The sequence below is a fragment of the Vicugna pacos genome, chromosome 9, assembly GCF_048564905.1.
Source record: "Vicugna pacos chromosome 9, VicPac4, whole genome shotgun sequence".
NCBI lineage: Eukaryota > Metazoa > Chordata > Mammalia > Artiodactyla > Camelidae > Vicugna > Vicugna pacos.
Window position 1 is genome coordinate 40968566 of NC_132995.1, and position 24675 is coordinate 40993240.

The 24675-nt window shown below is 49.5% G+C and overlaps 1 protein-coding gene across 1 annotated transcript; it reads left to right on the plus strand.

Moving 5' to 3' along the window:
• Positions 1-920: 920 nt before the first annotated feature.
• On the plus strand, positions 921-24653 carry PSKH1 (protein serine kinase H1). Its single transcript, XM_006203714.4, has 3 exons — positions 921-1046; positions 9949-10975; positions 22342-24653. Exons 2-3 carry the CDS (start codon positions 10019-10021, stop codon positions 22657-22659), a joined length of 1275 nt encoding a protein of 424 aa, XP_006203776.1. The 5' UTR covers positions 921-1046; positions 9949-10018; the 3' UTR covers positions 22660-24653.
• The last annotated feature ends 22 nt before the right edge of the window (positions 24654-24675 follow it).

Sequence of the window (24675 nt, forward strand, 5' to 3'; positions counted from 1 at the left end):
GAGATATCTTGCTTAAGGTCACATAACTATGGAAGTGTCAGAGTTGGGATATGATCCCAAGTTTGTTTGGCCCCTAAGTCCATTCCCTTAATCACTAGATATATGGAAGTAATTTTTAGTTTGTTTTTTTTTAAAATAAAATCTTTCCTGAAACCCTACTGCATAAAACAGGTGGTGTTTCATTGGTGTTCATACATTTTTAGGGTTAAAATATAACATTATCTTATAGTCAGTTAAAGACAATTTCATATATGAAGTTCCCAATAAAGATTTTAATAGATGAACAGACTGAAATGAGGAAGATGGAATGGAGATTACAATCTCCTTATTTCTTGAGTCATCTATTCCCCTCCACTCTGCAATCTGGGCAAAGTAGTGAGATAATTATGAATCTAAAGCGGAATCGTTCATGGTAACAATTTTTCTTTAATCTACTTGCTTTGCAGTCTCAGGATGTATTTAAATTTAGTAACAATAACAACCCTTAAAACAGACAAAAACCGTTACGCCAAAGCTGGCCCAAACTGATATCACGGATCCTCAAGCTTCAACACATCTGACTGTCTGAATTATTTTAATTGCAGTTTTAATAGATTGGTATTTTAAACCGATCCTTTGCGGAGTTTCAGAAACCTCTGTTGAAATGCACTACATCCCCCATTTGGCACTATAAAGCGCTCTCCCACCCTAATTTGAATCTAGAAACTTTCTCCCTACTACCCACAGTGTCTGCCTAAACCTAAGGTGGAAACATTTGGAGCAACACTGAACACTCTCTACTCCTGGAGAAAGCCCGGCCCCGCCCTGAAGGCGTTGATTGGCAAGCCACTCTCAGAGCGCCGCCAACCGGGCAGCCCGGCTCTCCCGAGAGTCCGCCCCTGTTCCGCCCCGTGGGCGGCCCGGATTTGTTTTGGCGTCAAGCGCGCGCTGTGATGACGCCACGACGCTGACGCCTGAGGATGGCGGCGGCGGCGGCGGCCGTGGCTGCGACCCGAAGAGGGTCAGCACAGTCGCCCAGACGCCGAAGAGCCCGCCGTCCGCGCGAGGTGAGGCGGCCCTGCCCACGGCGACGGTCTGACGGGCAGGAGGGGCTGAGGAGAGGCCACGGTCACTTTCTGGAGCACCGGGCCCGTTCCTGCCCATACTTCGGCCCGTGCCCGGTGTTCCGGGGCCTACGGGACTGAGGAGCAGGCCAGGCGATTGCAGCTCGGGGTTCCCGGTGTCCAAGGGTTAATTGGCCTCGAAACGTGCTGCTGTGCTGGATAACCCGTCTCTGAGGCCGCAAGGGCCAGGTGGACGTGGTCAGCTGTCCTGCCTGATGTTCAGCAAGTCGGCATCGGTCAGGGTGAACTAATCCGGTTGTCCTCACTGTCTTCTCTTGTCCGGCACCTACTCTACACCCTCTATGCGACTGAACGCCAGGGGTCAGTGGGGCAGCTGGTCGCTTCCTTGTTCAGGCGGGAAAAAAGCGGGCCTGAGTCCACCTGCTTCGCAAGCCAGTTATCCCTCTGCTTTGATAAGGGGCAGCCCAGCTCTCCACATTCACTCCCCTTCCACGAAGCGATAAATTGATCATTTCCACTTAAAAATCTGAATTAAGTCCTTCATTGTCTAAAACTGACTCCTTGCTACCTACAGGATAAAGGCCAAGCTTCATAGCAAGGCGTTCAGGGCTCTTCATAACTGGGTAGAAACATAGCCCGAAGTCAAAACCTGGGCACTTTTGTCTCCTGTTTACATAGTTTGTTGGGGATATGTGAATTTGCCTTTAGCTCTGTGTTTTAATACCTTTTTGCTTTAGATATGCAGTTTTCTCACTTTGTAATACTCTTTTATCCCCTACCTCCACCCACCAGTATGGAAAATTTACATCTCTTCTTTAAAAAAATACCTTGGATTTCATTTCTTTGGAAAAGCCTCCCTTCACATGTAATCGCTGACTCCTTTGTACTTTTATTCTTGCTACTACTTTGGAGTATATTGTGTTATCTCACCTGATAGTGGGTCTGGGGATTGTGTTATTTTTGTTTGCATCTGAGTGTCAGGCTCTGTGCCTGGCATAAAATAGGAGGTGAATCGGCTGGGATAGGTTGCTGGCTTAAGAATGGATACAGGCTCAACTATATTGTTGAGTACCTGTCATGGGCCAGGACCTGAAATGAGCAGAGCAAGTGTGTATGTCCTGTTTGCACATGCACATGTATGTGTGTGGTAAGTGGTGCAGCCTTGTCAACTTTGATGGTCTAAATTCTCCTGGGGTGGTTTTTCAAAATACAAATTCAAGAGTCTCACTGTCTGAGATTTTGATTCAGAATATCTGGAATCTGGTAGAAATATGTATTTTTTTAAAAAACTCTCAGGTGACTTTACTGTGCTCCCTGGTTGAAGATCATTGCTCCAGAAAACTGTTGTGTCTTTGTCCGATGGGAAAGGCTGGCGATGCCCTGTGGCACACAGCTGTTGTAGTCTCATTGCCCATACCTTGGGAAGGCAGTATGATTTGGTGATTAGAAGTATGGGCTTTGGAGTTAGAAAGACTTAGATTCAGTTCTTGGCTTTTATGAGATCTTGAGGTTCTTTGAGTCCTAGTTTGCTCGTCCCATGATAGGAATAATCATGCCTACTTTATGTGGTTGCAGAGAGGAGTGAGAATGCATATAAAACACTTAGTTGGAACTCAGGAAATGGAAGCCACTGTTATTACTAATGGCCGTTCTTCCCACAGTGCATCCCTTGTCAAAAGCCTGCTCCCTCTTCAAACTGAACCTTGTGTAGGAAGCTACCTAATGTAATGTAATTTCCTTGAGGTAATTTCTAATCATCAGGGAAAGCTCTGACAAAACTATGCTTCTACTCAGGGCAGTTGCAGTTGGCTATTCTCCTAGAAGTTATGTGGATTGCTGACTCATTGGAGGGTGGGTTTGCTGTATTCAGCAAACATTGTCCAGGTCTAATTGCCATTCCTGTGCTTGTTAGGTTGTATAAATGAGCTAGAGAAAGTGCAGCTTTCAGGAAACCTCTTTGCCTTTTACACTGAGCTAGAGCTGTGCCTCACTTGGAATGGAATATCCCTGAAGATGCTAGTGACTGTGAAATCTGAACTAGATACTGGGATTTTCTGTCACTCACAAGTTCATAGCTAAATGAGTGAGACTTTGGTTTGGCCTTCTGTTTTACTTTGTAAGTATGAGCATGTTGTGTGAGCAAATTTGATCCTCTTCAGTGCTTCCTAGCTGTCTGATGTGAATTGGTTATAGGTGTGTTTAAGTGTTGACTCAAGCTTTCTGATAGCTGAGAACAGCTGTCTCCATTGATCCCAGGATACACAGAAAAATTTGAGAACAGCCCTGGAAGAAGGGAAACAATTCTGCTTGTTGAGAGCTGGAGAAAGACTTACTTATTTGAACTTTCTTTCCTTCCAAGAATCTTACTCAGTGAGTATTAAGCTGATTTGTGTTGGCTAGGTCATCACTGAGCTAATTCTTGGTACAACCCCCTGTTGCCATGGCGTCCCATGTGATGCTGAAGTAAAAAAGAATGTGCTGTTTTCATTTGCTGGGGGCAAATTATCTCAGTTGGACCCCTTCCAGACTGCCAGCCTTGAAGTAGCCTCACTTAGCATCATAAGAGAAATGGATCAGGGGACTCTCGGTGTAGAACCATCTGGTCTGTTAAGTTCCTTGAGAGCAGAGATTATAACTGCTTTCTTTTTGTCTGTCACAGCCCCTGGCAGAGTTCCTGGCCCACAACAGGAGCTCAGTAAATTTATTTGTGGGTTGTACTTTGGGATTTTGGAAGGAGAACTTCAGGTACATTGCCAGAGTCTGTATTTCTGATTATGGAATGGGCTGTAGGTGGGATGTCTCAGATGGAGTTGGGATCAGGATAAAATGATGAGGACACAACAAACTTTTGAACTTCTCTCCCTCTCTCAGCTCTAAGGCAGAAGTCTGTGCTTACCAAATATTACCATGTAGAGCAGTGGTGCATAGTTGGAGCTCTTGAGAAGTAAGGTCTTGAGCTACTATATTCCAAAAAGAAGTCATAACAATTTTTATTACAAAATAATATTATAAGTTAAAACATTACAGAAGTGAATAGTGCACCATGTCTTTAGACACAAACACTAATCATTTTTTTAATTGAAGTATAGTTGATTTACAATGTTGTGTACAGCAAAATGATTCCGTTATACATATGTACATTCTTTTTCATATTCCTTTCCATTATGGTTTATTATACGATACTGAATATAGTTCCCAGTGCTATACAGTGGGACCTTGTTGTTTATCTGTTTTATATGTAGTAGTTTGTATCTGCTAATCCCAGACTCCTAATGTATCCCTCCCCCAGCCCCCTTTCCCTTTGGTAACCATAAGTTTGTCTTCTATGTCTGTGAGTCTGTTTTGTAAATAAATTCATTTGTATCATATTTTAGATCCCATATATAAGTGGTATTGTATGATATTTGTCTTTCTCTGAGTTACTTCATTTAGTATAATCTCTAGGTCCATCTATGTTGCTGCAAATGATATTTCATTCTTTTTTATGGCTGAGTATTCTCTTGTATATATGATTGTATATATACCACATCTTTATCCATTCATCTGTCGATGGACACTTTGGTTGCTTTCATGTCTTGGCTGTTGTAAATAGTGCTGCTGTAATCATTGAGATGCAGGTATCTTTTCAAATTAGAGATAAACATTAATCATTTTTAATAATTTGGTGTATATTCCTAAAATTTGGTGTAATAATTGGTGTGTATTCCTCTAGATTTTTTCTTATTGCAGGTACTAGTCTATACATTTCTATACTATATATATTTTTAACTTCAAAAATGAAATATGTGGTGATGATTTAAAAATACAGCAGTGGCACAGAAGTGTGTAAAGTGAGAAGTGAAAGTCCCCCTTCCTTCCTTCCTTCCACCTGTTCCCTCCACATTCCCACACTGTAGAGGTAGTTACTGTCAACAATTTCTCTTCTACCTTTCCAGGATATTTTTCTTCCATATATATGTCTATACCTTTTTTTAATCCCTCATTGGACATATGCTTCACATACTATTTTAAAATACTTGCTACATCAGAAACATGGATCCCAGGACAAAGCTACTCAATAAACTTGACTGATACTTTTCTTTGTCAGTATATATGGATTTACCTCATTCATTTCAATAGCTGTAGAGCATTCCATTACATGAATATACCATAGTTTATTCAATTATTTCCTTACTGATGGATATTTGGATTGTTTCCACTTTCTTTTTATTATTATAAAGAATGTTTTCATGAACTTGCGTGTACAGATATATCTTTGCATACTTGTGGAAGTGGTTTTGTAGAATTATTTCTGAAAATGAAATCGCTTTGTCTCATGTCAGTTTCCCTATTTCAGAAAGCAAAATCCCGCTGTTCCCCCTAAGGTTGCAGAGGTCCTTGTTTGAGGGTTTTGTCTAAAATGACAGACTTCTTTGCCCGTTTTCCTTACTTGCATTAGGTTGGTTAGAAGTGCTATTTTGCAGTTAATTATTTCTGGGATTCCTGAGCGATTACTGCCTACTTCATTTTGAAAGACAGTCTTTCAAAACACGGGAGCAGAATATAGAGGTCTTTGAAAACTAAAGGTTGTAAAGCTTTGCCGTAGAGAACAATCTTAGGAGGTGTTATTGGAGAGAGCCGAGTGCCTACTGGCACCCTGCCTGGTGACATCCACAGACTTCTGTGGCCAGGAAATTGTTTCAGGATCCATCCTGTGCCCTCTTTCCTGGGCCCCTGGCCTCCCTGCAGATGGATCTGGCAGCTTGTGGACAGACTTGCTTTGGAGTTCCGATAACAATCTGTAATGCCCAAAAGGCCCAAGAGCTCCAGCTTCCTTTGTGTTGCTCCGATTTAACCACCAGCCTGGCCTCTTCCTGCCACTTGAAAATTTCTGAGGTTCTGGGATTGTTGCCCTGCAGCAAAAAAGAAATTCAAGAGCTAGCCAGACCACCTTTCATTCATTGTTAACAAACATTGAATGACTGCTCTGAGCTCAGCATTTTGCCGGGAGCTAGAGAGATCTAGAAACTTGAGAAGTGGCCCCTTCCCTCAAGAGGCTGACCGCTCTGGTGATCAAAAGCAGTCTAGATTATAGTAGTGAGCAGCGTGACCCGGACTGTGCTTGGAATGGAGGTTTCAGAAGACATGCCCTTCAGAAAAGATCCTCAGTAAAGTTTCATTAATTCACCAACTAAGTGTATGAGGAAGGATTGAGGCCTTTATCTGGTGAGGCTGAATTCTGCCAGGCTCCAGGCACTTCTGGAGCTCTGAATGGAGAACCAGGAGATTTGGGTTTGTGCTTGGCCATCACTATCCGAGTGTCTTTGAACAAGTTTCTACCTTTTTGGCCTGTTGTTTCTACAGAGTGTTAGTGAGGACAGAAGTGCTGAGTGCTCACACCCCACTGCTGCACTCTGTCTACCACATTTACCTTCTTTGAGGAGTGCTTTGGATCAGACTAGGAGTTGAGGGTGTGGAGGCTGACTCTAGAGAGCTCAGTACTTTCTGTAAGATGCGGCAGAATTGGTGTGGTGAAATGGAATGGTGATTTGTCATAGCTGGCATAGCGTGACCCTCCTAGGAGGTCTCTTCCTGAGGCTTCCTCATTCATCCTCACCTACCCATACACCCACCCTGGTCACTCTGCTGGGACACACCCAGGAGAGCTGATGACAGGAAAACACGTTTCCTTTCTTCCCAGAAGGAGTTTTGCCAGCTGCCTCCCTTGTCTCTATGTTTGCTTTTTTACCTAACTGATGTGGAAAGAGATTTAACTGATATAATGGGAGTGTGGAGCAGCTATGATCACCTGGAGTTATCAGTTGTCTCTCCCTACCCCCCACCCCCCATCCCAAGCTGGCACCCTCTCTCCTCCACTCTCGGTCTGTAGTTGGGAAGGTGGAGTACCAGCTTCAGCCTGTCTTTGAAGAGTTTCTAACTGAAACAAATGTAAGAGAAACTGTGTCCCAGGTCAGAGAAGGGTAATCCTTGGTTCTCTTACTGCTGACTTGAGAACCTTGCTCAGGCTTTGTTTAAAGTGAGAGCTCAGGCCTTTTCTTTGTAAACCTTAGTTTTTCTCATCAGGACCAGACTAGGTATGCACATTGAAAGAAAAAGAGCCATTGAGTATACCTGGAGACATTTATTTTGTGGATCTAGGGTTCTGCCTTCTCACCAGGAAGAAGTGACATCTGAGTAGCTGTGCTGGGTCACCCATGCAATTTGTCTTTTCTTTGAATTGTAGGCGTTGCTTACAGTGTGGTCTTAGGGATCAGGGCCTTTGTTCTGCCTCAGGAAACCTGGCCCAAGAGCTGTATTTTTCCTGGGCTGCAGCCTTTTACCATATTGAGTGTTGTATTTTCCCTGAAAGAAGAGATGAGTCTGCAGAATTCCAAAGTCCACAGTTCTAATCTTTGGCCTCTGTGAAAAGGAACCTTGTTTCTAAATGCCGTTGTTTAAACATGATTTCCTAAGCTGCTGTGTGGGATCTCCTGAGCATTTGGGTGAGAACTGCGGCAAGTTCTGAAGAGCCTTGTGTTAGTGGAGGAATCTTTTCTTCTCATATAAAGAAAGATAAACCTCATCCTGCTGAGAGTCATGTTTACATACTGATTAAAACCTAAGCCGTTAATCTTTGATCTTTTTATCTGATGGATTGGTAATCAAGGTCTTGTGTATGTTTCAGAGGTGAGCTTATTCCTTGGAAGAGTTGGCCACATTGGTCAATTATTACCATCTTGAATTCAGGCTGTTGACTCCCTGGAATCTGAGGGTCTCTGTGTGGGTTCTCTGTGACCCTCAAGATGCCCTAGCAAAACCTCTTTGGGTCTCCCTCTGCTGCCTTTCATGGGATCTTTTGCTGGCTTTGCAAGGGGGTGGGGGTAGGAGTTGGTGTTGGTGTTGTCCCTTGGCCCCAAGTACCACCCTTGGGCAGCCATGGAATCTCTGACCAGCTCTTCTCAACCGTTAGATTCTACAGTCGGCCACCCCACCACAATGCATCCAGAACTTAACTTTCCCCATTGTTTACCAAACCTGTCCCTCCTGCTGCACTACTGACCCTCTGCCCAGGAACTTGAGCAAGGGACTGGAGTGCCGCTTTCTCCTCCCTTTCACCCCTTAGGTCATGCCTCCATTCCCTGGCAGTACATTCCCCAGCTGACCTCTCTTCATTCCCCCCTCCTCACTCACCCTGTCAGTTTTTGACCCTCAGCCTTGTACTTCTTTCTAAACACAGAATTGCCTCTCCTTATAAACCCTTTGGTAGCTTCCTGTCACTTCCTAGGAAGGTCCTGACTCCTCACCGTAACTTTGTGCTGCTCTCCACAACCTAGTTCCTACTGACTTTCCAACACTTCAGCCCCCAGTCCTGTCTTCGTATTGCCAAACTGCCCATTTGCAGGCACAGGGTGCTCCTCTGGGCCTTTGAGTGTGTTATTGTCTCTGCCTGAAATGCCATTCCACTTTTCCCCATCCGCTTATTCTTACTTCAAACTCAGCGTGGGAGTCCCCTCCTCCAGGAAGCTTTCCGTAATCCCTGCATCATTTTACACATTTACTCTTATTTTCTCAAGCCTAACACTTACCTTGCTATATTGCAATTACCTGTTTTTATGCTTTGCTCATCATTTAGATTATGAGTTTATTGACCATGTTTTGCCTGTTTTTTTGTGTATGTGTATGTTAAAACATAACCAGTACTGGATGTCTTATTCATTCCTGTATCCCTAGTAGATGTTCAGTAAACGTTTGATCTGAATTGCTTATTTTATCCCCATTTCTGTATGTCATAATAGGAAATTCTCAGCTCTCTTCTTTCACCCTTCGGGCCCTCAGATAGAGTTAGAGAAGGGCATCCTAGATAGAAATGACCTCTGGAAAGCAGTACTTCATCATGTCACCTTGTCCAGGGCTCCACCAGCCACAGGGTATTAATAGTCAGAACATCTTTGGGAAACAAATGGGGAAGGCCCCTGGATCCTCATCCCGAAGAAGCAGCATACCCCAATCCACAGCATGAGTCTCATTTGGGTGAAGCTGCTTGTGTCCTTTCTGTGCTCAAGGCCCCCTCTGCCTCTTAAGTGAAGCCCAGGTTAGTTTGGTGGCTACCTGGTGGCAGCGTGCTAAGGCTTGTGGTCCCAAGTTCACTGGGATTGATTTTAGCCATTCTGGGATTTGTGTGGCATTTTAGTTATCTATGTGGTAAACTGGGTAAGTGGGAGACCCTGGAAAAGGGTGTTAAACTGCCAGGGTGAAGATGATGCATTAGCAAAGTTAATGGGAGCCATCCAGAAAGAGTGAGGTTAGGGCAAAGACCCAGGGCAGTGTGTAGTGGTGATGGTTGTCACAGGGGGAGCATCAACCCCTGCAGGAGGCCTAGAGGGCCAGGAAGATATCCATGAGCGGGGAAACCTTGGAGAAGTGGCCTTCTGAGCCTTGGTGGGTGATAGTGTTGGAAATGCGCCTCTAACACTCCACACCTCCATTTCAGAAAAGATGAGTTAGAGTAATAAGAGGAATGATTTTAACCTTTAAAAAATACAGGACTTCAACTAGGATAAGGGACCCTGGCAGAGTAGGGAGGAGGGTGGGGATAGTGACAGCTGAGCATGGTGCATGTTCCTGCCCCTCTTCGGAGTTGAAGAGTAGCATGAAAGTCAGATCCAGGGAGACATGAATCAAAAGCCTGGAGCTCAGACCCAGTCTTTCATCTAGATCCTCCATGGTACCTGGACCCTAAGCCCTCAGAGGGGAAAGCCATTCTCCCTTACAGGGAACTATGTTAGAGGCAGGTCTTCAGGCTAGGTTTATCTAGGGGTAAGGGGTTGGGGTTGAGGAGGGTGGCTGGTATCCCTTCAGAAGTGTCCCTGGCATTGCTGAGTTGTCCTTTCTTCTGTCTGTATAGGTGTAGATGGGGCACTGCCTGCAGAGCAGGTCCTGCCAGCCTCACTAGGAAGGATGCCTCCGTGTCCGTGATGGGCTGTGGGACAAGCAAGGTCCTTCCTGAGCCGCCCAAGGATGTCCAGCTGGACCTGGTCAAGAAGGTGGAGCCCTTCAGTGGCACTAAGAGCGATGTATACAAGCACTTCATCACAGAGGTGGACAGTGTTGGCCCCCTCAAAGCTGGTTTCCCAGCAGCCAGTCAGTGTGCAAATCCATTCCCTAGTGTGCCCCCTACTGGCCACACAGAACCTCCCTCAGAACCACCACGCAGGGCTAGGGTAGCTAAGTACAGGGCCAAGTTTGACCCACGTGTGACAGCCAAGTATGACATCAAAGCCCTGATTGGCCGAGGCAGCTTCAGCCGAGTGGTACGTGTAGAGCACCGGGCAACCCGGCAGCCATATGCCATTAAGATGATTGAGACTAAGTACCGGGAGGGACGGGAGGTCTGTGAATCAGAGCTGCGTGTGCTGCGCCGGGTGCGCCACGCCAACATCATCCAGCTGGTGGAGGTGTTTGAGACACAGGAGCGCGTGTACATGGTGATGGAGTTGGCCACTGGTGGAGAGCTCTTTGACCGCATCATCGCCAAGGGTTCTTTCACTGAGCGTGATGCCACGCGGGTACTGCAGATGGTACTGGATGGCGTCCGATATCTGCATGCACTGGGCATCACACACCGAGACCTCAAGCCTGAGAATCTGCTCTACTACCACCCAGGCACTGACTCCAAGATCATCATCACCGACTTTGGTCTGGCCAGTGCCCGCAAGAAGGGTGATGACTGCCTGATGAAGACCACCTGTGGCACACCTGAGTACATTGCCCCTGAGGTCCTGGTCCGCAAGCCCTACACCAACTCAGTTGACATGTGGGCCCTGGGTGTTATTGCCTACATCCTGCTCAGTGGCACCATGCCCTTTGAGGATGACAACCGCACCCGGCTGTACCGGCAGATCCTCAGGGGCAAGTACAGTTACTCGGGGGAGGTGAGTCTGCCCGTCCCAGGATGCTGAGAGGCCCCTGTGTGTGTGTGTGGTGTGGGGGGTTCTATCCTGCAGCCTTCAATCAGGGGGATGTGCTCTGAAGGCCATGTTCTTGGGACCAGGCAGATAATGTAAAAATGATGAAGTGAGACTAGTAGAGTATCTTAGTTTGGGTTCTCTCAAAAGTGAAGCCTGAGACAAGGACTCGGGACTAGATAGTTTAATTATGATTCCAGTAAGCATAAGTGAAGAGTGGGGAAAGTGAGACAGAAAAGGAGAAAGACAATAAGGGGTATAAGAAGGAGTGGACTGCCACTGTGGGCCACTGGAACTCAGTCCCACTGGGGACCCTGTGAATAATCATGTGAAACATACCTCAGAATCATACCACTGAGAGGCAGGAAAGTGGGTGGGCTTAATCTGGCTCTAGTATGAGTTGAGAATTTCTTTGAGGTGAGCGGGGTCATTAAATCCCTGGCACTTTTGGGCTGTGCTGAATGCCACCTAGTGCTGGAGAAAGTCCTCAGGCAAAGAGGCAGAGAGATGCAGCAGTGTGAAGCTGTCTGCTCGCACAGGAGCACTACAACTGCAGGCGAGCTCAGAGGTGGGCTGAGAGGAAGTGGGGGCAGGGAGCCCACAACATCTCCTCATGAGTGCTAGGGCAGGCTAGTGACGATGCCCTGTCTAAAGGAACAGTTGCTTCTCATCTCTGCCCAGTTTTGACACAGCAGAGAGGACTCCATGCACCCAGACATTCCAGTTTTTTAAAAAGAAGCCAGAAAATCTGATATTAAAATATTGGAATATAATTCACATACTTAAGCAATATCTTGTACTTAACCCAACAAAATGCTTACCTGCGGGCCTAATTCAACCGGCAGGCCATCAGTTTGTGTCTTTGGATCCATTGATAGCCCTGATGCCTGAAAAGATCTGTTAGGTTTCAGCACTGCTGGGAGCCAAAGGAAGGTACAGAAAAAGTAAGAACTGGTTGGTTCTTAGCCAGGATGCTGACTGGGTTGGAGATGAGGCTAACTACAGAAATGGTAAGCACTGCAAGCTGGAATATAGTGGTGTGCTTGGGGAGGTTGTGAAGAAAGAATGGGTGACAGCTTTATGTGGGAGGTGAGGTGAGCTTTGCAGGATGACAGGATTCTGCCAAGACAGCAAGGGCCCCTCCCCAAGTGCCCCCTGCAGAGTGCTCCCCACAGTGTTCCTCTCAGGCCTGCTGTCCTTGCCTCCTGAACAGCCCATGCAGAGGAGAAGGAGCTTTGGGACTAGCTTACTTCTGCAACCCAGCTTTCCTCCCAGGGATTTTTGGGCTGGGCCCTCCCTGGCCTCAGCCAACTGGTCCAGAGCAGTGTTTCCTACAGCAAAGTCTCATGAAGGCAAAGTACCTTTAGTGCTTGAGATCCTGTGCACCATCATCCTCCCTGTCAGTTTCAGGGCATGGTTGTGTGGTCAGCCAAGGACTTCCCTCCCGTGGGGAAGGGGGCTGGCATCATGTGCCAGGTCATGCGCCTCAGGATGGTGTGAAGAAGGGAGGAAGCCTTCCTCTCCAGGCCAGCTCTGTGCTGAGACTACAGGTGAAGGAGAACCTGGGACATTCTCCAGCTCTCCCCTAAAGGTTTTTATGTTTTCTTCCTTGCTCCAAATGGGATTCAATAAAACAAACACTGACTGGCTTAGATACCTGGGCTGTAATGGGATGGTCACAGAGGACACTGTCCTGCTCACCCTCTGGGCTGGGTTTCATCATGGTCAGAAAGCATAGAATTCACCTCACAGGCAGTTTTGTGCCAGGGCCCTGTGTGACTTGCCCTTGGAGCTATGTGTGGTGTAGCTTAGCTGTGGGAGGGAGGGAGGGAGGGAAGTTTCCCAAGAGATGCTGACAAAGGAAGACTCTTTCCAAAAGTCTGTAGATTGGCTCACGAGTTCCCGATTCTGGCAATTGCTGATGAGGCAGTTTATCTAATTGGAACTTGCAGAGTCTTGCTAACTGGTTATTGATTATCTGAGGGTGAGAGAAAGACAAATGAATGGGATAGGGAATGGACTCAGGCTTCTTGCTCCTATTGTGGCCACGGACTGGGTCCTGAGATTCTGCTTCCTCCTCTGCTAGAATCATGTGGCATGAGTCTGGGGCTCCCAGTGTAGGGGATGGGCACTGCCCAGCCCAGCGTTTGGAGCCCACTACCCTTCACTTGAAGTTGAAAACCTCAGTTCCCAGTCCCAGAGTCAAATCCCTGACCAGCACTGACGGCACCTGTCTGTTACCAGGAGCTTGGTTGACCCCAAGAGCAGATTCTACCACCATCTGCAGAGAGCTCTGATTGGGAAGAGTTTGTTTGGGGTGTTTCCTGGGTGAGGAGATATCATCATTAAATCAGGCTCTTTGAGCTGGAGACCAGGTGTCTGTCTTTCTGTTTTGCTGGTCATTGTCTGCCTGTAAGTGCACCTGAGGAAGATGCAGAGAGACATGAAGGCCTATTCCCAATCCCCATGAAACTTGAGATTGTCTGGGAGAAAGGACTAGGAATAGAAAATGGCCACAGAATGAACCCTTGTTGGCAGGCACATGCCAGCTCAGGCCTGGGTGATCTGGAACATGGGCCATGGGGCTTGGGGCAGGTGGCTGGACTGGCCCCCCTTCTTAGGGTTGGGCTCTGTCCCCTCCCTCATCCAGCAATCTGTCTTCTACTGTGTGATGGTCATTTACCCTTATGAAAGCCATCTAAGTGAGCAAGGCCCTGCCAGAAAACCTATCTGAGAGCATGCTGGATTGCGGGGGCTGTTTCTGTCTAGTTTCTTGCGCAAAGTTTGTGCCAGCTTTGAGCTCATCAAGGTTTGGAGGTATGCATTCTTTACCAATAGTAAGTCCTCTGGCACTCAGTGCCTTTCTCATAGGCACCTTGCCCGCTTATAGTGGTGTCTCATATACACCAGGCCCTATCCAGCGTGCTTATTTCTCAAGGGTTCTGTCCATGTAGCCTTCTATGATTTCTGTGGACTTGAATGGAAGGCTTCCTGGAGGGGGTGGGCTTTGAGAAGGAGAAAGCTCAGAGAAGGCAACATTGCTAACTGTGCTCCAGAATAAACAGATTGTTTGGGAGTAATGGAACAGAGGTTAATGAGGTTGGACCAGGCCTGGTGTTTGCTTCTGGGAGCTCTGTGGTGCCAGGGATTATTTGGGAAATCAAAGCATTAGGTGGGAGGGAGCCCTCTGGGTTCTTGATAGTGAAGGGGAAATGTAGCAGGAACTGTTGCGGAAGACTAGCGGGGGAAGGCTAACTGGGGGCTGTTGGAGTAATCCAATTTTAGGATGGAGGAGCCTGGTATCCTGGGGATGTTTGGGGCAGATGGGGAATTCCAGAGACTGAGCTCCACATGGTACATGTGAGCCACAGCTGAGGGAGAGACAGGGTGGGGCACAGAACGCTCTTGCAGCTCTGCAGGAGGAGCATCAGCTTATGAGGCAGATTGGGAGAGGACTTCAGGCTGCCCTCTGACCCAGAGAGTGTGTACGTCCTGCCTGATGTCCCTGCATGGGGACCAGAGGTGGAGGGAAGCACAGAAGTGGGCCCTCCTTCAGCACCTGCCCTATAAGCACAACGTTCTAGATACTCTAACCCCTAGCTCTGGCCCCACACTCCACCCCATTCCCTACATACTGTAGGCCTGAGATGTTTGCTCCTTTCACTCCCCACACTATGCTTTTGCTCAGGCTTTTCCCTCTGTTCCCAATGTCAGCCTTAGAAATTTGACCAGCTCTAAACCATCCAATTCAGTATTGCTTCCATTAAACATAATGCCAACCACTGCCATTGTGTAGTTCTACTGAGTACCAGGCACAGGTCTGAGGGTTCTACATCCAACATGTCTAATCTCTACAATAATCTTCCCAGTGGGTGTAATCCCCCCATTTTACAGATGAGTAAACTGAGGCCAGTGAGGTTAAGTAACTTGTCCAGGGTCTCATAGAGAGGGAAGCAGGCCTGGGATTTGAATTCAGGCCATCTTGGCTTCAGAGTTCTTGGCCTTTCCATCCCCACAGTCTACTTTCCCTGACACACATTCCTCACTGTGTTGCTGGGGTCTGTTTCAGCACTTTGCCAGGCTATTGTCTGTGGACATAACTCTCCTCCCCAGCCTGTAAGTTCCTTGAGGACAGCATGTGTATCAATACATATACTCCCAGTACTTTCTCCTCCTTTTCCTAATTGAAGCACCAGTGGTTATTGGTGATGCCCTGGGAAGGACCCAGAAGTGAATAGCTGTCAAGCAGACAGGGCTGCTCCTGCTGGCTGGGAATGTTCTCTTCTGGGAGCTGGACTCCAAGAAGTGGGACGCCTGCTAGAGATGTACTTAGGGGCTGCTGGCCAGGCCTAGTTAGAAGGAAATGCAGGAATCTTGGAAGAGAAGAGAGTGCTGGAAAGGAGAAGGCTGTGACAAATGATTTTGAGAGGAGAAATCTGAAATTTTTCTCAGTGACCAGAGGTGCTGGAGGGGAGAGAGCCAAGCTAGGGTCGTATTGGAAGTGATGGGGAGACACATGTTGGCCAGATGTGAGGAAGGCCTGTGTGAGTGTGAGAACAATTTGTAGACACAGAGTCATCTTGAAAGAGGGCGCTTCCTGTCATAGGAGGCCCTGGGAGGTCTAGAGCAGCTGCTTCTAGAGGAATGACACAGGAGGTGAGTCACCATCTTTGTACCCTACTAGAGGACTGTTATGGTCCCATCAACTTGGAAATTCTGTGATTCACTTGACATGAAATGTGACGTTGTGGGCCTAATGTCATTGCTTTTGTCAAGAGTTCTATTCCTAGAGGCAGGATGGATGAAGGGGCCCTTGTGGGATTGATGACAGAGTGATGCCATCAGTAGCTTTGCTGTCTGCCACGTTTAGCAATCTTTAATTGTCACCCTCCTCTGCTTGAGTAGTCTCTGAGCTGTGGGCGAGCCCAGGTGACTGTACCAGGAACAAGTGGGCTTGGGCAAAGGTTCTCACCAAACCTTATTCAGGAGAGTAAGTGCTGCTGGGCAGGGTACAGAATCCTGGTGGGAGAAGAAGCCAACCTGCAGGGCTGGTCTGCCACTTCCCGGAGGATTGGGTTGGTGGGAGGTGGCTTTCCAGGAGTGGCTCTCCAGGCTGCAAGCTGACCATCCATCCATTTGGGCCAAGGGGCACTTGCTTGGGGCAGTGAGTTACACTGTCTGGTAGTTCTGATAGCCCTGCGATAGGATGATTGCCCAGAGCCAGAGTTGACATTCACATTCCCATCCCAGCTCTTCCCCAGTCCGTAAAGTGACTCTGACACTTGTTGAAGATAAAATGAGGTGCAGCGAGTGTAGTGTGTCCCAATGCTCTCCAGGTGAAGGGGGCCAGCACCTGTGGGGACTGGACGTGCAACCTTGTTCATGTACTCTGACAGGAGCAGCTGGGTGAGCAGGGATAGGACCTTGCCCCAGAGCCATGGGGACGAATACCCCATGGGTGTGGGAGAGCTGGAGACCGGATGTGTGCAGGCAGCAGAGTGGAATGCAGGGAGGCGGGTGGCATGTTTCCAGGCTCGTGCTTGGCTTCTGCCGGATGCCTTTAATTGTCTCATGTTCCCACCTCCAGTGTGGATGGGGGCTGTGGTGGACCATCAGCTCACCACTCTTCTCTTGCTGCCCACCCCCAGCAAGTCAGAGGATGGCTTTCCCGTATCTGTGTCAATAGCTGACAGCACAAGAAAACAGACTGATTTTAGAATTCTTTCCTATGAAGCTCTTCCTCCTTGCCTGTCTGCTGGTGGCTGCCAGGTGTCAAGTGCTGGATGGTAATGCTGGTTCTATGTGAGGATCCCAGGTGGCCAAGTAGATGCCCCCATAACTTGTCCAGGAAGGTTCCCTCTGGAACGGCCATTCTACCTCACCAAAGCTGGTACCCAGTGGATGTTCAACAAATAAGTCTCCCTCATTTACTGAGGGAGCAGACACCCTCAGTCCAGATCCCTGACTGGTCACTGGGAGGTAGCATGGTTTGGTCCACTGGGTATGGGCAGTGGACCCTCACTGGTCACTGTGGTTGGAGACCTCTTGGAGGAATGTGGGGTAGCTCTCTCTTCGTCGGGGCAGGAGGCAGGCTCTGAGTGGAGAGGGGCAGCAGCCCCCTCATGTGCCACCCTTGGGTCACCTCTTGGCTTCCTGGAGCCCTGTCCTATAGGCATCCCTCTGCTGTTGCTGTCCTGGTTGCAGAAACAGATGTCCACCTCCCCACATTGCTGCATTTAGCCATTTTTATCAAAGCACCTTGCTCTGACTACCTACGGCATCTCGTTAACACAGGGTCAGAGCCTCCTTTCATCACTGCTATTTCCCAGCTCTGCTGAGGCCTCTCCAACAAAGTGGTGTATCGTGGGTTGTATTCAGGCGGCTCCCAGTGTCCCATCCGTCCCCTCCCTCTCGTACTCTTCTCATTGTCTGTCTCCACCTGGGTAGGTCTGCCCTTTCAGAGTTGCTTTTGCTTCTGTTGCGTCTAGGCCTTCAAGTTCCTCTGGGAGCTGCTGGGGCTGCTGTTTCTCCCACATTCCGACCTCTTTAAATCTGCTGCTGGCCTTCCACATTATCCCCCTCCTGTCCCCACTGAGATGGTTGAGGGTGACCTGATCCAACCACACCCCACCAGGTGTGCCTCTCTAGCCTCCTTCACACAAGGTCACCCTTCTTGTGCGTGTCTTCCTGGCCTCAGTTTCTCTGCCTCCCAGTGCAAGTGTAGTGCCCAGACCTGACTGTTGCTCCTGCATGGTTTGGCTGGCTTGGGGCACAAGGCTGAGTCACCTTCATTTCTTCACTCATCTTGCCATCCCATGGAGACCAAGTGCCTGTCCTGAGCTGAGTCCTGTACCAAGGGTTCCAGGAACACAGACCTCTGGGGACAGAGGCCACAGTATGGGTGACCTGCTAACAGCCACCAGGGATGCAAATTGTCTCAGAAATTAGAATGAGAGAAAGTTTAAAAAAAAAAAGAGCCAGGTTGAGCCCTGGAAATCACCTCACTTCAGCAGAACCCTTGAATGGAGACAGAAAAGAACACCATGCAGCTGGCTCTGAAATCCAGAACCTTCTAGGGCTGCTCCAGGACATTGTTAAAGCAGACATTACTTGGTTGCTGGCATAGGTTGCCAACATCTCTGATTCCAAAGCAAGCACACAGCATCCTTCCTGACTCTTGAGTTGTAACCCACTCCCTCATGTCCTTGTCCTTCACTTTGTGGACTCTGTGCAGGGACAGGTGGGGTGCAAGATTTCATTTGGTTATTCACCTCAAGTTTTAGAATACAGGTCTACTAACCTTTAAGTTGTCGCACCTTTTCTCATTTTTATCTTCATTCTCTGCCTCTTTTACAAACTATTATCTTCCTTCTTTTTCTCCTCTCATGCTCTCTCCCCCAACATCCTTTTCTTTTCTGCTGCTCAGACCCCCACCCATCCCCTGCCAGGTCCCAGGGTGGTGGATTCTGTCTGGTGTTAGAAGTCCAGACACCAGGAGGGTGAGTATCTTAACCAGAGGAGGGGATGCTGGCTCCACCAGCACACAGTGTCTAATTCTGCTTATTTTTTCAAAGCACTTTTCCTCATGGTCAACATCAGAGTGTGCTGTTCTTGTCATACTGATCATTCTGCTCTCCCGAGTAAACCTGAAGCTCCATTTCCCAGAATTTCCTCTGTGCCCTTTTCTCTGCTCTCATTTAGGCCCACGTAAGTACAGGAAGGAAGCCTGTGAGGGTGGGAATGCTGGGTCTGAGAACACATCTTGAGACAAAGCTGAGGGAAGAACTGAGTCATGGGAGCAGAGTCCAGGCTTTTTTCCTCCCTTCCTTCTTCCAGCAGCTCTTTGCTGGGGCTTCCTTCTCTGCCAGAGAACCTTCGCCAGAATCATCATGGGCTGGAAAAGAATCCATAGAGGTCAAGAGGTCAAGTCAGCTGAAATGTTACGTGTTCCTCACATGCAGCCAAGTGAGGAAGAAAGATGGGGAACCATCTTTTTAGAATCCAGGACTTTAGAAACTAGAAGATACTTAGAATTCATTGCATTAATATTAAAAGTGAAGAGGTTGTGATTTCTCTATGGTCAACAGAGAAGGTAGACCTAGAATGCAGGTCATTGGGCTTGCAGCCCAACACTTAATCTGTCACCCAGATGCCATCCAGAAGAAACACAATGCCTTTTTCTCCCCTCATTTGCAAGTGGTCAGGCCTGTCTAGGGCAAGCCCTGTGAGCTGAGTTTGCTGTTAGAAGGAGGCAGCTTCCTCCTCCCTCTGCAGCCTAGGCCAAGAGAGTTGGTTCCAGCCTTTGTTCCCTTAGCCCTTGGACTCAAGGCAGGACAATGGTAGTGACTTGAGTAATGTTATTGCCAGGCCCTTATGCCATTAGAGCAAGTAAATGGGGCTGGGGCAGAAGGAAGTGTGTCCTCTGAGCTGGAATGGAAAGCCCCTTCTGGTCTGGTGCCTCCCTCTGAAGGGGGAGTTAGATTCTGCTGCGGAGGAATGACTAGTCCCACAGAAGCAGAGGGATAAAGAGGGTGAAGTTGATAAGAAAGTGCTCATGGTGGAGGTTCTTCCTCTACCCTGTTGGCCTCTCTGCTGTTACAGCATCAGAAGTACATACCCAAAATGCAAGGACTCTAGGGGTTACAGGCTAGGGAGAAAGGCAGCCAGTTTGATGGTCAGAAACAGTGGGGAGGTGATACCCTTTCTCCCATAGCCTCTCTTGTCCTCCTCTTGGGGCAGAACCCAGCTGCTTACTCACACAGCTCAGAGATTTGTGGCCAGGAGGGTATGGGCTGTCACCCTGGTTGTTGCAGCTGTCCTCTGATCACACAGCAGAGGGAGACCTGAGTGTCTGGAGGCAAGCAGTCTGACATTTTAACATTCCCTTCCATGTTCCATGCCAGCCCAGAAACAGGTGGAAGCCTCTGGGAGACCGGCCAGGTGGTACTTGGGGCCTGTCCCTTTTGTCAGCCACCTGTGATCCACATGTGTCCCTGATCTGGGCCCAAGTATACTGAGGCAAGTGTTCTGTCCTTTACCCACAGCCTGCAGTTAGGAGCCGAAGGACATGACAGTTGACCATTTTTCTTCTTCTCATACCTATTTTTTTTTCCTCACTTGGCTGCCTGTGAGGAACAGAAAGCTACCTGGCCAGTTAGTCATAGGCTCCCAGACATACTCTTGTGCTCTTGGTGGCTCCAGAGACCCGCATATGTTGGGGAAGGAAATGGGTTGGTCTGCAGGAGTTGACTGCTTTCTTAGGAGGTACTGAATGGACTTAGCCAGAATCAAGGCCATGGGTGAGTGTGGAAAGCCTTGTTTTTCCTTTTTGAGCCCTGTTCGAGGCCTCAGCTGGGCTCCCAGGGGCCACTGTTCTGGAGGTCAACATAAGTTCCTGCCCCGATGTCAGTGGGCTGACTTGAAGACCACCTTCCTATGTTCAGCCTGTTTGACTTCCTGCTGCAAGTCAGTGTGTTCCTCAGTGTGTGAGGGTGAGGCTGGGTACCATTGCACAGCCCGGTTCTCAGGTCAGGACGCTGAGTCACATTGGCTTAGGGGACCCACCTGGTCTAGCTGCTCACAGCTCTTTAAACATGGGGAGATCTGGGGCCTGCCAGAGAGGAGGGTAGGCTGGCCCTCCAACTAATGAGCCCGTTGGCATTCTGCACACAGCTGCAGGTACACAGTAATTGGAGAGGCGAATGTCTAGGGGAGGAGGAGGGGCAGATCAATCTGGCTCACTTTGGCGCTAATGGCAACAAGCAGCAGGGGTTGATGCCTAGTGTGAGCCTGTGTCACTCTGGAGATGCAGATGCTTAAGCCGTGGTGCAAGTCTGGTGAGAGGCCCATCTAAGACTGCACTGGAGCTGCAGGGGGCCTTGGTTTGGCTGGGTATGGATGTGAAGTGAGGATGCCTCTGATCCATCCATATTCAGGTTCCTGACTTGTGAGTCCAGCTTTGCCTCTATTTATTTTGTCATCTGCAGAGGAGTTGCCCCTCTTCTCTCTTGACTGGAGCAAGGGCCAGGAGCAGAATCCATGTCCCAGCCCTGTTTGGCTAGCCTGGGCTGCCAGCTCTGTTTGGAGCTGCCCCACCAACAGGCCAGGCTGAGCTGCAGTGTGCTCCCCAGTGATTTCTCCTTTTCTTGGAGACCATAAAAGCTGACAGGGCAGCACAGTATTCTCATGACCCAACCTGTTCCAGCTTTAGGTTTGCTGTGGCTATCAGTGGCCCCATTATGCCTGCTTCTTTCCATCTCTCAGATGAATGACAGGGGCCACAGTGAGTGTCTGTGGTCTAGGTTGGCTGGCCCCTCATAATGGCTCTTTGTGTTCAGGTGGCAGCAGCAAGCCATGGGTACCAGCCAAAATCTACTATGTGCCTGTCCAATTCAGTCACCCTGCAGGTTGGCCTCATTACCAGAGCCCTGAGCTACACAGGCCTGCAGGGAAATATGAGTGAGTGTCCTTTACCCTGAGGACCTGAGATTCAGCCCGGTGACAAGCTGTGCAGGCTGAGGGCTGGAGGTGGATGGCTGCTTGGTGTGTGGCTGAGACAAAGCAGCTGTGGGTGCATGTAGTAGAGCAGGCTTTGATCAGCTCCTCTGTGAGGACAGCACATACTAAAATGAGGCTGGCACAGGGCACTGCCAGGAGCCACTGTCTGACTTAGAGATGTCATGCAGACTGGAGAAATGCCCTGAGAAGGGTCCTGGTCCCTGCCAGGGTCCCATGTCCCCCCTGCCCTCTCAGCAGATGGAGAAATCTAGTTGCCTTGAATTGTTTCCTTCTCTCCCCATGGCTGAGAGGCTGAGGCTGATGTAGAGAATGCAGTGGTCATTTTGACCACTTTGTCAGTTGGAAGGAGGGTGGACTTTGTCTTTAAGAACTAGGAAGTGGCTTGATATGGGCATTCAGGGGTGGGAGCTTAAGTCTGGCTCAAGATATGGTGGAAGGTTTGGACCATTCTCATTAAATTTCTCTGAGTTATACTGGTCCAAGGGTAGGTTGGGTGGTCTTGACAGGGGCCACTTTCCTGAGCCAGACTCTGAGTCCCGGGCACCTTAGAAGTTTGCTCCTTGGGGAGGGAGCAGGTCTTTCTCCCTTGTCAGACTCCTCACCCAGAGAGCAACCTCTGCTCAGCGGCCTGGGCCAGCATTGGCGGAAGGGGAAGCCTAGAACGTTCTACATGGGAGGAGCCAGGCAGCGCCTCTCTCTGGGAGGAGAATGCAGCAGGGCTGCTGGACAGGTCTGAGTGCTGTGGTGGTGACATCGTCAGGATGGGGAGGGCAGTGTTAAATGCACTCACTCTAATACTTGTCGTTGGCCTCTAGCCCTGGCCCAGCGTGTCCAACCTGGCCAAGGACTTCATTGACCGCCTGCTGACAGTGGACCCCGGCGCTCGAATGACTGCACTGCAGGCCCTGAGGCATCCATGGGTGGTGAGCATGGCAGCCTCTTCATCTATGAAGAATCTGCACCGCTCCATCTCCCAAAACCTCCTCAAACGTGCCTCGTCGCGCTGCCAGAGCACCAAATCTGCCCAGTCCACACGTTCCAGCCGCTCTACACGCTCCAACAAGTCACGCCGTGTGCGGGAGCGAGAGCTGCGGGAGCTTAACCTGCGCTACCAGCAGCAGTACAATGGCTGAGCCACCTGGCTGGGCTGCAGACATGGCATGGTCCCAGCCTGGCCACACATTGCTGTGCCATCTGGGCCCAATGCCCTCTCTAGAGATGGGCTTGTATGGCCGGTGGTAGGTGAATGGCCCCAACCCCTTCTCTGTGCCTTCAGCAGCCCCCATCTTCACCCTGGGCCTGAGCCTGGTGAACTGGGAGCCTGGCTTGGCATGGATGCGACTTTTGGTGGGCAACTACTCTGGTACCAGTTAGGGAAAGGGCAGGCCCTGGCCTTTGGTCTCACTTCTTGGCTCTTCCCCAGACCAGAGGAGCATGCAATGCCAGGTAGACGGTGTCCTCTGGTCGCAGGACTCTTTGGGACAGTTACTTCTGGAACCCACCTTTCCTCCACCAGGCCTTCCTCCCTGACTCTTCCCCCTTGTCCACCCCCCCCCCATATTCCATGGCATCCTGATCCTCATGATTATGCTCTGGTGAGAGGCCCAGGGAGGCACACAGCTTGTGCCTTGGCTGGACTCTCAATCCCTGGCTAAGTCTAAACAGCCCTCCACCTCCCAGCCAAGACCTATCTTGCTTCATGGTGCCCCCAGGGACCCCTCCTCTGGCCCTAGGACTTGTCAGGCTCTCTGGTGGTAAGGCCATGGAATGGTTCTTGGCCCTCTGGACTGTGTGGCTGTGTTGATAGCAGGCTTGCTCCAGGCTCCAACCTCTCCGTCTATGAGAGAGTTTCTGCCCACCAGCCTACTGCTCTCAGTGCCTGCTTTACAGAGCCTACCATCACCTCCCTCTACCCCTTGGATGCCCATTCTGTTCCCCAGGTGCCTCCTTCCCAACTGTGGGGAGACTAAAAGGAGCCCCACTGCTGCTACCTGGAGGGTGGGGGCACCTGGGGGTGGGGGCACCTGGGCCAAAGCAAAGGGCAGGGGCTTCACAGGGAGAGCCTCATCAGGATTCCAGTGTCAGCCCTGGTTTCACGCTTGGTATTGCCCACTGCCTCTCCCTTCAGCTCTGATGTTCTCTCTTCTGCAGCTGCATGAAGGTGCCATCTAGTGTCTGGCACAAGTATGGGCAGCCTAGGAATGACCACCTTGCTCACCTTTCATCCTCTAAGAGGAAGTGGGGAGGAAGGAGCTGCTGCACTGAGGGAGGGTCCCAGGGCTGCTCAGTTCTCTCCCCTTCTGCTGAGCTTCTGTGCGGCTTCTCCTGGAACTTAGCCATACTGTGTGACCTGCCTCTGAACCCTGAGTGCCTGGGGCACTGGCCTTTTCACAGGTGGCCCTGCCTGGTCCAGCCTGTCCCCGCTTGTTTTCATAGCATTACTCTTCCAGTCAGGGCCCTGCTGAATCTCAGACTGGAGGGAGCCCCTGCAAGAGGTGGGTGGAATTAGGTGGCCTCTTTCCCAGAGGCCTGAGCCAGACCATCCCCCTATCAGCCACAGTGCCTCCTCCCACCACAAGCAGGGCTGGAACTCAAGCCCCCTCCCTCCACAGCTACTTTCTGTGGGTGGGAAGGAGCCAGGGCCCAGCTATAGCCTTAGCTGGATTGCAGGGCCCCTGCCAGCAGGGAGGGTTTAGCCCTCAGTTCCTCTCAGTGGGTACCCTTGAGGCAGGCCCTCCTCTTTTTGCATGTGCCATCTCCAGTGGGAAACCAAGCTAAAAGAGACCACTCTGGGCCAAGTCAACTGTGCCTTATATACCGCTTCCTTCTGTCCCCAGTGCTCCCAGCACCAGGCAGTGGAAAGCCAAAGCCCCATGGCCTCAGAATTCCTCCTATTTCCCAAAGTGCCTCTGGGGCCTAAAATCCTGGGGATTTATTTCCTCTCGGCCAGGGTGGACCTGGTCCTGAGGATAAGACAGAGGGAGTTTGGAGACTTGGGCCTTTATGCTACAGACTGTGGATGGAGAATGTGCAGTTATTTATTTTGTGTACTCAGTTTGTAAATGTATCCTCCGTACTCAATAAACAGGCTGCCTTCCCCAGGGAAGGCTGCCCATTCATTCTGACAGCCCAGTCTCCTTGCTGTGGAC